The following is a 16,950-nucleotide window of genomic DNA, read 5'->3' as shown; positions in this document are numbered from 1 at the left end:
TTTTTTTCTTTCTTGCTTTGATCACGCCCCGTTTTGTGCTGCTGCAGTTTGACTTTGAGGATACCTTCAGGAGTACAACTAATGTAGGTCACGGCTGCCGCTGGCATTTGTGTGTGATTCATAAATTGGTCTGCTTTAAAAGGCACCTGAATAATTTCCAGTAGTTCCATGTTTTCTCACAACATAAAAAAAAAACATTAAAAAACAAAACAAAAACAAAAACAAAACAGAAACAACCAAAAATTGGATTGAGAATTAACAGATTAACCAATCAAATGTTTGGATATTTTAAACATGAACGAATAGAAAAATACTTAAAGGTGATTATCTATAATTTAAACTTAGATTTCATTTTATTCACTTTTGTGAATATATTTGCAAATGTGGCTAAATATATGTAAAATTAATATATAAAATATTTTAATTGAATTTCTTTGTTTTAAATCATTTGGATGACATAAAATGTGTGGCTATTTTATAGTTATTCCATTTAAGGAATGACATGGATAAATAACTAGGTAATTATATAATATACAGTCATACTTCTTGTCATTGTACAATTTTCTTACTGCATTTATTATTATTATTATTATTATTATTATTATTATTATTATTATTATTATTATTACCTCAGAGTTTATGGTATTATAATTTCTATTTTTTATTTTATTTTACTATACTAAAATGGTATGGTTCCATTAACGTAAAAAAAAAAAAAAACAGGCCCACAGCATCACAGATTTTCCACCATCTCCTGAGTTACGTTTTCGCAAAAATGTAAAGCTGAACTAAAACTTAAATATTGTCATGAAATAAACTTTTTTTTATTTTTCTATCTATAATCTTCATCCAAACAGGGGACAGCACAGCAAAACATACAAAACAAGCTGCCTTCGTTTTATTTGTAAGTGCACCATCTAGTGGTGAGAAGAAGTAATGCAAAGAAATTTAGCGTTTGAAAAGTTTTTATGGAGTTTTCAGACCCAAAAGAGAGAGAGAGAGAGAGAGAGAGAGAGAGAGAGAGAGAGAGAGAGAGAGAGAGAGAGAGAGAGAGAGAGAGAGAGAGAGAGAGAGAGAGACCACTGTTTTTGGGTGTCTACTTCTTAAAATATGTGTTGATGATCACTGTATCAACAGAGGCTCAGTAGTCACTGTTGTCCCCCAAACAACTTATAAAGTTGCACATTAAATTCATTTTTTTGATGGTAAACTATCAGTCTATTCAGAAATCATCTGTTCTGTGATTGTGCTGTTGTTGGTAACAGAGCTTCACATTAATGTTTTTTAAAGCAAAACAAATTATCTTGGTTCCTTGACGGGTTTGGAAACAGAGTGGCAGAAGAAGCTGACATCACGAGAAGCAATCCATGGAATCTGAGTCACAGAGCCAAAGATCCGAGTGACATGTTTCACATTCACTGTTTAGTTTGCGAGCCTTCATCGAGCGAATAGCTTTTTTAGCCTCATAGCTCGAAGAAATCAAACCTGGGGAATATTTTAACGAGCAGGTTAGGATAGAGAAGTAGACCATGTCTGAACACATCAGGTCAGTATTCACAGGGAGAGGGAGAGAGATTTTTGTTTGTTTGTTTGTTTTTTAGGGCTCTGAAACATCTAAAACAACCAGTGGTGGAGAAAGTACTCAAAAAATTTACTTAAGTAAAAGTAAAAGTACCACATTAACATTGGTACTTAAGTGAAAGTAAAAAAGTACTGGCTTTTAAAAAATACTTAAGTATTAAAACTAAAAGTACTTGTCAAATCCATTACAATATCATTAAGTGTACCGATCGTATTTAATTTTAATAAATCAGAAATGTGCCATTTTAATGAACAATACCACAGATAAAGCATGCTTTCATTGTGCCTAGTCTCCGTACCATCGTTTAGACTAGTGATATATATATATATATATATATATATATATATATATATATATATATATATATATATATATATATATATATATATATATATATATATACATTATATATATACATATATATATATATATATACATTATATATATACATATATATATATATACACACTGCTCAAAAAAATAAAGGGAACACTCAAATAACACATCCTAGATCTGAATGAATGAAATATTCTCATTGAATACTTTGTTCTGTACAAAGTTGAATGTGCTGACAACAAAATCACACAAAAATCATCAATGGAAATCAAATTTCTTAACCAATGGAGGCCTGGATTTGGAGCCACACACAAAATTAAAGTGAAATGTTTCCTTTATTTTTTTGAGCAGTATATATATATATATATATATATATATATATATATATATATATATATATATATATATATATATCACATTTATATGTGATATATATATGTGATATATATATATAATATATATATATATCACATTTATATATATATATATATATATATATATATATATAAATGTGAACTTCACATTTTAATGGAAATAAAGCACAATGCGACTTGGATGTAACAAGTAACGCAACAGTTTTGTAGAAATGTAGTGAAGTATAAGTAAATATACTTACTGTGAAATGTAGTGGAGTAAAAGTAGAAAGTATCCATTATTAAATCTACTTAAGTAAAGTACAGATACACGAAAATTGTGCTTAAGTACAGTAACGAAGTACTTGTACATCGTTACTTCCCACCACTGAAAACAACCTACTGAACTCAGTATAACAGCAAACTGAAGAGTCTGTTTAGTCTTATTAATGGTGCAAAAAATGAACTCAATAGTGTAATAAACCTCCAATCGTACTAAAGTTAAACGCAGTTTCCTTCACTGAATTAAGGAGCTGGGCCTCCACCCAGGAGCTCATCGAGGAATTCGACCACATCCTGACAGAGAACAGGTGGATGCTCGACAGCCTTGCCAATGTTGATGGGGACTTAGTAGAAGAGTTCCTCAAGGAGGAGTTCTTCCCCTCTACTCCTCTGTTTCCGAAGCCTTCCCTTTCTCCTGTTATCCCTGCTCCTCCACAGATGGGACAATCTAACGAAGGTCCAGGGAGCTGGACCAGTGCAGTGAATAAGGAGGATTCAGAGAGCTCTGTGTCTGACAGCACGCACAAGGGAGAATCTGACGGAATCCTAGCAACAAAGAAGGAAGTGCTGGTTACCCTTGATTGGGACTCTGTAGATGACCTGCTTAGGGAGACTTCAGGCAAAGATGAAGATTCAGAGAGTTCTGACTCCATCAAGAAGTTCTTGGAAGAATTTAACGTGACCCTGCAAGAGGAGTTTGAAAACAAGGTCTGGACTTACGGGGACAATATGGAAGACCTTCCTAGGAAGGAAGTGCTCCTCCCTCCTCCTCCATCACTACTCCTTCATCTTCATCCTCCTGCTCTACCTCCAAACGTGAGCTCTGCTTTACCAGAGTTCAGTGTCGACGCTACTGTTCCGGTCAGATACAACAATGATCAAGATAATGTCTTTGGACCTTCTCCTCTGACATTTCTACCTCCAGCTCCGTCTGCCCCTCCTCCACCCTCCATCCAGGAGATGATGGAGGACGTCGACCACATCCTGGCAGAGAATGTCGGCAACGTGGTTCCCGCTGACTGGAACGTCAAGGAGGAATTTCTTCCGGGAAATGTGCTCCTTCTTCTTCCTCCTCCTCCTTCTCCTCTCATCTTTCTTGGTCCACCACAGTTCCACACTGATACTTTGGTCAGTCCGGGTGGAGCTCGAGATAACAAGCACAAACCTTCACCTCCATTATTTATGTTTTTTTTTTTTAAATCCCAATGTTTACCAAATAGTAATTAATAGTTAGTTTTTAGTTTAGTGTGAAAAATGATGACATTAAATAAAAATAACAATTCTAACACAAGGTGTGTGATCTTTGCTTGGTGCAGGAAGCTGGGTCACAGTCTGGTGGTTCTGCTTTTGGTTGTGTGGTACCAGTAGCTGCGTTTCCATTACAAATTTAGGCAAATCCTTCTCCATATTCTGCTAATGTCGAAAATAAACAATTTCGCAATTGCTGTATTTCCATGAACTGAGAAATACAATCTTATGCATGGGGTGTGCATAAGACTGATATAACACTGTCATGAAGATGAAGAAGTCTTTATGAATGTCTATGACTGTTGTCATGAAGTGTCACTTGGAAAATTATGACACTTTTAATGCAAAGTTGCTTTAAAAGTTGCATTACAAGTCCATTAAAAGTGCCAACTTTGCATTAAAAGCGTCATTATTTACCAAATAATTAAAAGAGATGCTATGTCATGTTTATGACAGTGTCATCATGTCAGTCTTATGCGCACCCTATCAAGTGTTACCAAATAAGATATTACATTAAATTCACACGTGAATGCGCTTGTTCACGCGGTAAGTCGTTAATAATCATAGTGGCGACGGATGTGAGCAGATACATGATGTATCAGGCATCAGCGGAGATGACGTCACCCCTTATAATTGGGAGCTCCGTTTTAGGGAAATTGTAGTTGGAGAGTTCATAGAGGAACTACGGATTCAACACATTCAAATGACACAATTTTTAATGAATTGTGTGATACGGGGGTGGTGGAGCTAGCAGCGCACTGTCTGAAAAAAGTTAAAATAAATAAACCATCTCATAAGCTCCTCCCACTTCCTGATGTCTTCTTCGTGGTTTTTGCCAATCGTAACATCCGGTTGTGACTCGTGTGGTATGAAAAAGTATTTCCTTTGCAGTTTTATGAAATACATCTATTTCAATACAGCAAACAAACAAAAAAAAAAAACTTATACTAGTACATTTTTTAAAAATGGAAAACATACGTTTTTTGTTTTTTTTTTTTTTCCAAATTGTCGTGTTTACATTACGATTTTTTTCTTTTCTTTTCGGAATTTCAGTTTGCGCATCTTTATGGTCAATAGAAACGTAGCTATTGTTTCTCTGATCATTCCAGAAAGTTAATCTAGAACCTGGGGGTAAAACTGAAGTCAAAACCGTCCGCAGTTATGGCCGACCGAACCGCCATAACTGCCACTTAAATATACATTCAAGATTTACAGCTGTGTGCTTAAATATGTCATCAGTAAATCAAATGAGCATTCATTTGTATAGAGCCAAATTAAATAGCAGAAAAACTAGTTTGAGTAAAAAACAAACAAACTAAAAACTGAACCTTGCTGGTTCTTCCTAATGGGGGAACCTTAAGGGCCAATTAAACCTCAGCAGCTGCATCTGTTTTCTCCCCCCTCAGATTCTGCACAGTTTACCCATAGTCCACGTACCTGAAGGTTTCAAGCTAGAACCAATTGGAGTCCTGTAAGTAATACACACATCAAGATCAACAAAACTCTGAACCTGTGGAGCTTTTGTTTTTCACACAGTCATGTTACTGTGATTCTGTGCAGGAATGGAGAAACCTTGTACGGCGTCGTTCCTCCTCCTCCTCCACTGAATGTTGGTCGAAGAAAGTCGAGCTTCAGCACACCGTCGTAACTATATATATAAATGGATTCCTTCAAGTTGTTTTCTTATCTCTTGTTGTGTCTCAGCTCATCAGGTTTCTGCGTTCTTACTTGTTTTGTTTTTTTTCTCTGCTGTATCTCACCACAGACGAGTTAGAGACCAGCGGGATGATGGCCGACCGTACGTTAAAAAGCCACCAAACGCCTTCATGCTTTTCCTGAAGGAGATTAGACCAAAGGTGGTGTCTGAGCTCAACATCAACAGAAGTGTCATGGTGAATAGATTTGTGGGAGAAATGGTGAGTCAGGCTGATCTTGAGCTTTCGGGAAATCTTTGTCCAGTTGGATAATTTAAGATCATGTTGATGTGGTTTTGTTCAGTCTTCACTGAAAAAAAAGAGAAAGGAGCTCCGACTTAAAAAAAAGTTGAGATAATTTGCATGTAATCAAATTAGACTTAATTTATTTACATTTATTTAATATGACAACTTAATAAACATAATTGCATAAATTTTATTTGATTATTTGTAGCAAATTAATTGTAATTTCTTTCCTATTGGATCTTCTGTTTTCCTTATCCAGTGCAAATTCACAACTTAACAAACAAAAATAGGAAAGTAAAACTGCCAGAAGTAATAATAATAATAATAATAATAATAATAATAATAATAATAATAATCAATCTATTGATGAAGGTGAGGAAATTCAACTTCATCCCTCATGAGCAGAGCAGAGTCTGAAACTAAATCAAATGCAGTAAAAAAATTTTGGGGAAAAACTCAAGAAACAAATACTTTAATATTCCTGGTTGTGTGTGTTGCATGAGCTGGACTGGTCAGTGTCAGTACTGACATGGTTCCGTCGTGTTTCCACAGTGGAATTCTTTGGCAGTCGAGGTGAAGGCCAGATATTTCGAGAAGGCCAGACTGGAACAAAGGCTCCACCAGCAGCAACACCCTGGTTGGTCCACCAATGATAACTATGTATGTGGAGTCTGTTCAAACATGGTCACATCACCAGCTTAATGCTGATAAAACACTGAGACCAGAATTAGATCCTTCCAACTGAAGTCTTTTACTTGTAGGGCAAGAAGAGGAAGAGGGTGAAAAATAAGACCTCAGAGCAGCAGCAGCAGCAGCAGCAGCAGTACGGCCTGTAAGCTGATTTCTGTTCATCCCTGCATGTGTTCATGCATAAAATTGTCCCACTTCTCTCACAAAAACAAATGTTTAATTCTTTTTGTTGTGATTTGAGCTTAAGACAAAAGTGCCCTTCTTTAGTTTAACTCTTCTACTCCGATACACCTAAATAAAACCCAATGCCTAGTTAGCAAGCAGGATGGTTGTTGAGTTATTGCAATAAATCTCAATCGAATAAAGTGACGTTTGCGATGTCGAAAGTGTGGAAACACTGAAACACATTTGCAAAGCAGAATGAGTAAAATATTTAAATAATCAATATTAATTATTTTAATCTTTTTTATGTAGAGAAAAAAGTTTGAAAAGTACAAAGTGCAAAAATTCTACATCTTACCAAATACTTTCTGTCTAGTTTCCAATGCAACTATCTTAGTAAAATTAGGCAAAAGTAACTAAGAAATAATTTTTATATGAGTTTCTTTTAGGTCAATAATTCCTTAATATTGATGATAAAGTACTAGTTCCACTTTTTGGCAGATCATTTCACGTATAATTAGAACTTTTTTTCATCAATATTAAGAAATTATTGACTATCACTTGTGAGTGAGTTTTGTATTATTTTAAGTAGAAAGATATTTGCAGTAGAAACTAGACCAAAAATACTTGGTGAGACTTTGTGTTTTTGCAGTGCAGATTGATTTGACTTGAATCCTTTACAGTTCAGAAAAAAAAAACTAAACTAAGTAACATTTAAAGAGTTTCACTGCTTTTTATCCATTTACACTTTTTTTTTTCAGGCCATCAGTTTGGACTGAACTAGTTGATGTTCATTTACAGGGCCGGCCCAAGGCAAATGTGGGCTGCTTGGGGCCCCCCCAAGCCACCAGGGGTCCCCCAAGAGCACCAAACCAACATGATAGACAAATATATATATATTTTAAATAACATTGAATTTTATTCATGTGTAATCATACTATTACACATGATGATGTTATTTTCAAATAGTTAAAATAAAATGGCACACGTACATTACCATGTGTCAATCTGCATTTCAAAATCCAAATGATTTATTTATTTATTTTACTTTGCTACTCCTGGAAGGTTAAAATCAAATTCCTCTAAATGTTTGAATTGGAGGTCGAGAGACAGGGATGTGTTGGGTTCTGCTCCCGACAGCACATTTCATACATGAACACCTAAAACATTTTAACACAGTTTTATTGCCAGTGTTATCTCTCTCGAACCTTATGCTCTCTCTGTCTTTAATATCCCAGACTCTCCACAAAGCCCGGTCCATTTCTCTGCTTAATCCCTCACTCCACCTCAGAGATGGCCCAAGACCATCAAGGGCCCAAAGCAGAGACTGATTCAGGGGGCCCCTCTTCTATTTAGAACAAATAAACTGTTTTGTTTCGCATTAAAAAAATAAAAAATAAAAGCCCAGTTTCATGATTTATTAAGTCAACGAAGAAGGTGAACTTGTCATAAAAGTTATTTCCCCTGCACTAGTTTGTAACAAATTGCAATTTTTCTTTTACAACTGAACCATTTTTCATTTTAAATATACAGTTCTTCATGTACAATAAAAAGTGAAATAGGATTACTGAATTTCTTTAGATTTGATATTCAGAAACCATAGGGACAAATCTTAAAGCAGGCAAATGTAACCACAAAATAAAATGAGACATGTTGCTTTTGAGACATTAAGCAGGCTTTCCATTTAATTAGGACGTTTTACCCTCCTTGTCAAAGATTTTTGTGTTTGTTTGTCTCTATTTTTTTTTTGTTTTTAAAAAAGAAGAAATTACAAAAAAGAGGGACCAGATGTTCAATGAAGACATTTTATTCATAAGAATAGTTTTAAAAATCAGACACTGATATGTTTTTCTTTGTCCAAACAAATACATATCCAAAAGGTTGCACTAGCTTAATATCAGATATGTCTGTAGCCTAGCTACTGCTTTTTTGGTGCTCAAAACTCCAACATCACTACTTTCCTACACAGGACGAATTAAGTTTGCAAAAAACAAAGAATGCAAGGCTACAGTTTGTCATCCCGTCATGTTTTGTGCAGTCATGTCCTCTAGTGGTCACTTAGTGTCTTGCTTTGTAATCAGCACCTTCAAAACACGAGGTAGTATAGATACTCTTAACTGCGATGGTGTTAAGGCCATTGTACATAGAAAAAGAATTCTGCCAAAAAAGTTAATAAATTTTTTAAATTAATGTCAGAAATAAAAAAATAAAAAAAACACAAAAAAATTTCAAAGTTTGAAAAGTCCAAAATTTGTTAGAAAAAAATCTGAAATTTTGGGATTAATCTCTGAAATTTAAAAGAAAAAAGTGAAAATTTCTGATTTTTTTTCTAGCAAATTTTGGACTTTTCAAACTCAGAAAATTCCTTGTCTTTTCTAAAAAATGTCTGAGTTTTTTGGCGGGAATTTTCTGCTCCCTTTTTTTCTATCTACAATAACCCTAGTAAGCTGTCTTAGCAAACATTGCAGAAATTCTCATTGCAGAAATTGGAACTAACAAAGTGTAAAAGTTGACATTGTACCACCTTGAATCTCTGCGTAAACCCTTGGTATTGATGGGGACTTCTTTCTTCGTTTTCAATATTCAAGGAAAACAACTTTATCGAGAAACATGACCACAGAGAGCTTCATCAACATGTCGGGCATGTTTGAACAAACCGACGCAAACACGTCATAACGGGCAAAACCAGGGACACAACCGTGTGTTTCAGAGCGGGTAAAGACAAATCTGTGGTATTACCGGTACGTCATGTTTTCTGCACCATGTCCAGGCGTTATGAGAGAAATTCTCCCTCAAGAGGCTTGTAACTTTGAGAACTGCGTTGCTTACAGTGCAACTAAAAATGTCTGAATGGCAACATTTCTGAAGGTTAGAGCCGTGAACAGGCAGACGCTTGAGAAAAACAAAGAAAACATATTGTCTTCTGAATGTAAAAGTTCAACACAAACCACATGGAGCTCTGGATGAACTCGAGCTCCAACCAATAGCTTAACGTAGAGAAATTAGCATTGCATGCGGTTCCCTCCGTGATAAAAGCACTTCTTCCTTGTGTTAGATGATGTGTCATTTTTTTTTTTTTTTTTTTTTTTGATGTAGGAAACAAAGGACTCTTTGCAAGTCGTATTTCTCTCAGAACAATGAAGTTTACTTCCAGACTCTTCCATGGAGGCCTCGGCTCTTGCAGAGAAGGTCTCTGCAGTGCATCCTGCTACTCTTAACATTTATTTTTAGCTGTGTTTTCCCTCAACCTTTGGATGAGTCGTTCGAGGCCAGGGAGCAGCGATCGATGCTCAGGGCGTAAAGTTCAATCGGGGAAATTTTGTGATGCTCAGCTCCATGAACAAGTATTTACCAGAGTACGGTTTTTATCTGGCTTTGCCTCAGATAACCTAAGTCAATAGAAAACGCAGACTTCCAATGGTGACTTCATTTATTAGTAGTAAGAAAAAAAAAACATTTGAACCAACTGATTCTGGGTGAAAACACAGACGCCCAACAGCTGTTAAATTGAGAATTTAAGTGGAATTGTGCTTTTTTTTTTTTTTTTGGTTTAGTTTCATTGGCTATATTAAAGGCTAATTACTGTCAGACTGTTTTAAAAAAAATCACTATAAACAATCATTCTGAAGTAGTCTAAAAGTCTAATAAAGGGAAAATGTAGCTTCTTTTCTTAAACTTTTGTCCATGTTTAACTCTAAAAGTCTCTAAGTTGATCATTTTATTTCTTTGAGATTTAAGTACAGAGCACTTTCATTACCTCTTACTTTGTCTTATATACTGTCCCTTCATGTTTTCCCAACTGCAGCATACTTGGATGCAATACATTTTATTGTCTTACTAATTAACTTTTTTGCGTGTCTAGTGTTGACCACATTAGTCATATTTCAATTTAAGAGAGCATTCCTACATCTGAAGTGTTTGTGCATGTGTGTGTGTGTGTGTGTGTGTTTATGTACATATGTAAATGATTTTTCAGTGAATGAGCGCTATTGTCTTTAATCTTGTATTGTCCTTGGTTTCTTTGAAACTATGTTGCATGAAAATCGCCTTAGTTGTTGCTTTGCCTGATTGAAACATTTTACTTTGAAAAAACAAAGTGAAAAACAGACAATGGCATTTGAAAGCAATACAGTTTACTTTGTAAGTAAGACAATAAATCTACTCAACTCTTGTTTTAGTTTACATTTAGCTTTACAAGCTTTCTCAAAGTTGCATAACAGAGCCTAATCCGCATCTTTAGAATTGATTTTAACACACTCTGCTTTGCATAGAAACATCTTTCACCGCTATTAAAAATGCAAACTTATTGAGATTCAGTCTCTTGTACATCAAGAAACTGAAATTCATGCCAGCCCTTCTTCACAAAGCAGCTCAAGCTCAGTGCATGTGGATTAAAGACAAATATACTCACAGATTCTCATATCTGAACTTTGACTGGGTCATTCATGTGCGTTGTTGATCAGATTGTTTTTCCTAACATTATCCAGCTTCTATTTTTTTTCTGCAGAAGAAAAAGAATCCCTACAGCATGATGTTGCTATCACATCTTAATGTGGAGGTGGTGTTGACAGAATGATTTGCAACGATAATTTTCTGTCGTACATAATTGCATCTTACATGTACGCCAAAACAACAGCAGCATCATGTTGGTCTCATCTCACCCAAACACCCACTGTGGCTGCAGGAATGGTTCAAGGGGAGTGGACAGTTTTACTATAATATTAAATTCAATTAAAACATATACAACTTGCTTTATGAAACATCAATTACAGCAGGGATCGGAAAGCATCTAACACTCCCTTAATTTGTTAAATTGTACATTATGGTAAAAGCTCATCGCCATGTTTTCCTTTACTGGTAATAAGCTTTTCATCTTCGCTTGTTTAGATAAGATAAATGAAAGGCTCTGTTGAATGTGGGCGTGTCGCCTTTAAGAGGTGAGAGGTGCAGGTCGGCATAAAGTAGCAAAGTTGACTAAATGAAAATAAATAAATATGTAAAAATTAATTTTTGACATAAATAAAAAAAATTATCTTATGATAAACAAATCAATCAAACAGCGTCTAACGGCAGTAGCAGTGTGGGATGTGGGTATAATGGTGGGTCTGCTCGTTTTCCATATCACCGCTGCGTGACTTGACTTGCAACTGTGACAGAAAGAAAGGGTACGCTGCTGTTAGGGAGGACAATAGGTGTGAAACAATGTTTTGTTGGATGCGTTGAAGTTACCCTGAACTGACAATTTTCAAGGCTGGATATAATAGATATTCATATAGTTTTCAATATTATTCATTGATATGAGCTGCATTTTAGCGGTTGTATGCAGCAATACGAGGAAAAGTAACTTTTTACTTGTCCCTAAGAAGAAATTTTCTAAGGTGATTCACGCAAATGCACTGTGGGAAAGTGTTGCTGCATTAGTGGCCGGAAGTTTGTGTCTGATTAGCTTCTGATAAGGTGCAATGGCTGCTTAGTGGCGCAGCTGGTAGCAAGGAAGTCCTGCGTTTGAATCGCTTTCTGTATGGAGTTTGGATATTCTCCCTGTCATGTGAGCATCTTTTTGTCTTGTGAAGAGCCGGCTTCCTGTCCTAGGAATACCCGAGAATATGTTTTTAAGGATTCTACAGGGCAGTTCAAAGAGGTTTTTAACAATTAAGCTACATAAATGTAAAAAGAAAATAAAAACCATTCTAAAAATTCATTTGAAACATCATTATACTCTGCCAGTGTATGTTTTCAAGAAAAAAAATAGTATGTTTCTGAAAAACTGTATTCTAAAAAGCATTCAGCTGATTCGGTTTTTCTTTGTTTCAAGGCATAAGAAAGGTCTAAGCCCTCTAAGTCATGCAAAATCCGCACGTCGCTCTCAACATCGCGTCTGCACGATACACCGGCGTGTAAATAGTGCGGACCAGTAGCATTTGGCAGGTTCGTCAGTCTCTGTGATCTGATTGGTCCACACCCGCACGCTGTGGGCATGGTTTCGTTTGAGGCAGCAGGCTGTATGTAGTTGTGAGATATGAAGGTGACAGAATGGTCTCGCGGTGCTGGGAACGTCATGAGCGTCAAAATCCAAAAGGAGGCGACCGCAACAGAGGAGGGGAGCCCAGCTGTTTGACAAGCTTTGGGGTTTGGACTGGACTGTCGTTACGTTTAATGAGCAGCACTTGAGTTACAATGTTTGCGTCGTGGCTCTGTCTTCAAGCTGAAGGAGAGAAAAGAAGTAGACTTCTCTAGCTCCTTAAAATGAACCGGACAGGTGAGCTGGGAAGTTAATTTAAAAAAAAAAGCCGCGTTTGTTGTGGCGTCACATTAGAAAAAACAACAACAACTTGACACAATGGAGCAACAGCAGCATTTCTCGGTGTCTGGAAGCGGTAGAAGTCTGTCTTCGTCTTCCTCCAGTTCAAACGTCGTGTCCGAGGGAGAAGAGACGACGCCTGGTGTGGAGATGAAAGTTTATGGCGATAATGTTGATAACGCACAAGACCCGGACCGTGGGAGCAGCAAAGCAGCTGAAGACGGTGGGAACGCAGACCGCGACAAGGAGACATCGGAGAATGATGATGATGATGATGATGATGAGCAGGAGGAGGAAGACGACATGGTAAACACACGAACTACAAGAACACGTTTTTGGGTATTTGTTTGAGTCACCCCCTTCACCCCCTAAAACAGTGACATCATCTGTTTTTTTTTCATATTTGACAGTTTTAGCCTTTTAAATACAGCAAATGTTTTTTCTTTTTCCTCGTAATGTAAATAAATGTTATAAGAGTCAGTCAACACAAGGCATAAGCAAACCATGCAGCTGCTCATCTGGTCCTCCACACCAGCAGAGGGCGCCATTTATTTTCCTTGGTGCTGATTGGCTGTAGCTCCAAGAGTGGAAATAAAAAATACTGTAGATATTAGCTTCTACAACAGTGTGTATTCGTGCATATTTTGATGTTTGGACTATTAAAATAGGTAGTTATTAGGGTTTTTAGAGGTATTTGTGGATTAACTCGTGGGTGACTGTAGACTGTAACCCTCATGAGTATCGGGGGTTTGTTGTATTGTAAACAAGAAACATTTGAACCTGCAGACTTGCTGATGTAAACATAATTTTTCTCTGAAATCAAAATATTTTCCACCTTTTTTAAATATGTTATTCCTAATGCTATCAGTGATGAAGCACCACAAATTCAGCTCCACCCATATTTTATTTATGCATGCTGTAATATTTGTAATCTTAGATTCCTAATATGCGAACATTCAAACGTGAGTGATATGCCAGCGATATTAGCCAAGTTTTGATGAATTGATTGCAGAGGCAGCAGACGCCAAACACAACCTAGCTTTTTTTTTTGTGTGTGTGTGTGTGTGTGTGTGTGTGTGTGTGTGTGTGTGTGTGTGTGTGTGTGTGTGTGTGTGTGTGTGTGTGTGTGTGTGGGTCCACTTCTGTTGGTTTTAGAAAGTCCAAATATTTGAGTGGATATTAATTATAAACCTCTTTGCGTTTAGGTTAGTCTTTCAACCCCTTTTATACACACAGAAGTAAAGTGGAGAACATCAGAGCTCGCAGAAGTCGTTAGTTTTCGCCCTGTTGTCAAAATATTTGTAAGTGTGCACCTTGCCTCTGCTGAGCTCAGACTTATCGAATTACTCTTGAAGTTGGTGAAGAACTTTAAGCTCCGATTACAATTCATCAAGTGTGCTCTTTTGCCTTCGACTGTTCTGTTATGGTGTTACTGTTCATTTCTGCTATGCAATCAGTCTGACGCTTAACAACTTAGTTCAAAATTGTGAGGTGAAAGGAAAGTGGACTGGGTTTTGAAATGTGACACAGAATCAAAGTCTGAGGGTTGTAGCTTCTGCCTGTTTCACCCTGAAGCCCCTAAATGAAATGCAGTTGAAAAGACACTGAAAATACAAAATCTTACTAAGTATTTTTGGTCTAGTTTCTAGTGCATAATGTCTTAGTACACTTGAAATAAGGCAAAACTAGATTACAAGGACCTTTTTAGCAAGATATAGGAGCTTATATTAAGTCAATAATTGACTTAAAACAAGATGGGGAAAAAATACTTGATCCTCTGGTAGATTATTTGACTTTAAACAAGACATTTCTCCCATGTTGTAAGTTAAATAAACAAATACTTTTTCATCAATGGTAAGAAATTATTGAGTCAAAACAAGCTCCCATATCAAACTGAAAAGTTAATTTTGTCTTATTTCAAGTGATCTAAGATATTTGCACTAGAAACTAGACCAAAGGTTCTTGGCAAGATTGTGTTTTTTGCACTTAGTGTAATTCAATCTCAATATACGTTCAGCTGTTCTGTGAAGGCCTCAGAGGCTTGATGAACATGAAAGGCAAAATAACACCGTGAAGACCAATCGACGCAGCGGACAGCTCAGGCTATAAAGTTGTGCCAGTAAAGCCGGTTTATGAGCACTGTTTAATCATTCAAAAAAAACAAGGTGTATGATACAGCTCAGGTGAGAAAATCTCCATAGCAATTAGTCATGCTCTTGACAAATCATATGGAGGAGTGACTAAGAGAGAGAGAAAAAGATTGCTTAAAACAATCCAGGTTAGAGTTTTGCCACAAGCCATTTAGACACGGCAAACACGTGAAAGAAGATGAGACTGATTCAAAGCCTTTTGGCCTGCATGCAAAACACTCATTTGAAAGTCAAGGCAAGTCTTGAGAATTGACGTTCACAGGAGCGGTCCACCCTTTGCTACTGAGGCATGTTGTAAATAAAAATTGTTCTGAATTTCTGCATTTAGATGAGAGAATCTGGTGGAGACGTACCAAAAAAGTACTACTTGTGGCTACAGCTGGTCATGTTTCCATAAAGTACTTCCATAGAGAGATTGATTACAAATGCACACCACGCTTACCATATTGTCTTGCACAGAAAACAAAATGTTACTTTTCTTCTACTTTGTATTGGTTTTTCACATCAACTCCTAATGAATCACATTGAAATTTTGTGGTTTTAAATATGAAGCATGTTCAGGACACAAGCAGCCCTGCCAGCGGCTGGAGTGCTAAATGTGTACCTTACACTCCCTCGCTTGCTCAAAGAATGTTAGATTATCTGAGAATAACGTGGTTAGTTAAAAAAACCCAGAGGTTATGTAACAGGAAAAGCCACAGTTCAGAAAAAAGCATGCTAAGAAGTATAGATTATTTGAAGCATGAGAGAGGAAAACAAAAAGCTGTTCCGTAGCTTTCCTGTCTTGATAAACGAAGTATCAAAAATATGAAGCATAAAATAAAGATAATCAGTGAGTTATTGAATGACAGCATGTAGCACCATTAGCAATTGTTGACCCCATTGATAAAGACGTAGGATTAGGTGAATTTTTTTATAGGTGTACCGTAATATCGTATCAAAAAATGTAAAAATCTCAACCTTTGATTTGAAGACATTTTTTTATTTGGTTATTTAATATGGATTGTTTCTGTCTATATAGATGAAAAGAATCATTTTTTGATAAAGTCTCTGATTTTGGGTTGATGTCTATAAAAAATTGTTTTCAAAACTCAATGCATGCTTTTTAAATAAAATATTCAAGATCAAGTTTCATAATCATTGACTTCCTGTTTTGTGCGATTTAAATATAGCATTACCCAGGTCTCTCTTTTGATTAGTTACACGTCAAAATGTGAAAGATAAGAGAAGGGAATGTGTGTCAGTCATGCCAGTGCAGAACCTGGGAATCCGTGGTATTGTTTGGTTGTGTTTTTCTTTTTTAACCTTTTTTTTTATTGGAACTGGACCAGTAAATAATGTAGTGATTTCTATTAGCTATTTATATACAGGCAGGTTTTTGCCTCTATAAAAGGTAAAACCTTTTACACCTTTCACATTTGATGGATATTTTTATTTGGACTACATAAAACAAACATAATACAAGATAAATATTGTTTGATTCTTTAGGAAATTTAATTGAATCATCTTGGGTTTTTTTTTTTTTGTTTTCTTCAGACATCCCAAAGAAAGATGAAAATAGCCGTCAGACAAAATCTAACCAATATTGACATCTACATTGATAATAATTGGGAATTTTTGGAGAAACCATGTGGTTCTAGTCTAGTTTTTAAAGAGAAAAGCACAGTTGTAGTAGTGCTTTCACAGGAAACAGAAAGGAGAACATGAGGAAGCTCAAATGTGAGCCTCAGCTTTTTAACTCTCCTTCCTGGATGTTTCTGCAGACTGGTCCCTCTGGCTCTAGTTTGATTCCAGGGTGTCTTTTGAAATGTCAAGCATTAGTCTGCTCTTAAAATCATACTAGCTGAAGATGATGTGACTTTGGAGTGTAGGTGTGGAGCACCATTCTACCCCCCAGCTCTTCCTT

General features: G+C 36.2%; 1 protein-coding gene across 3 annotated transcripts in view; it reads left to right on the top strand.

The window, feature by feature from the left end:
• The first annotated feature begins 12,562 nt into the window (after positions 1–12,562).
• The window catches only part of mast4 (microtubule associated serine/threonine kinase family member 4), a 98,900-nt gene continuing 94,512 nt past the window's right edge, over positions 12,563–16,950 (top strand). For all 3 annotated transcript variants that reach the window (XM_088010798.1, XM_014985727.2, XM_014985724.2), the window contains exon 1: positions 12,563–13,200. In XM_088010798.1, the coding sequence (XP_087866924.1) occupies positions 12,934–13,200 (267 nt within the window). In that variant the 5' untranslated portion in view covers positions 12,563–12,933. The remainder of the gene's footprint in view (positions 13,201–16,950) is intronic.

Source organism: Poecilia mexicana, unplaced genomic scaffold, assembly GCF_051168715.1.
Source record: "Poecilia mexicana isolate PSO_F unplaced genomic scaffold, ASM5116871v1 scaffold_12, whole genome shotgun sequence".
NCBI classification, from domain to species: domain Eukaryota; kingdom Metazoa; phylum Chordata; class Actinopteri; order Cyprinodontiformes; family Poeciliidae; genus Poecilia; species Poecilia mexicana.
The sequence above is the reverse complement of the archived record's forward strand: the minus strand, read 5'-3'. Positions and strand labels throughout refer to the sequence as shown.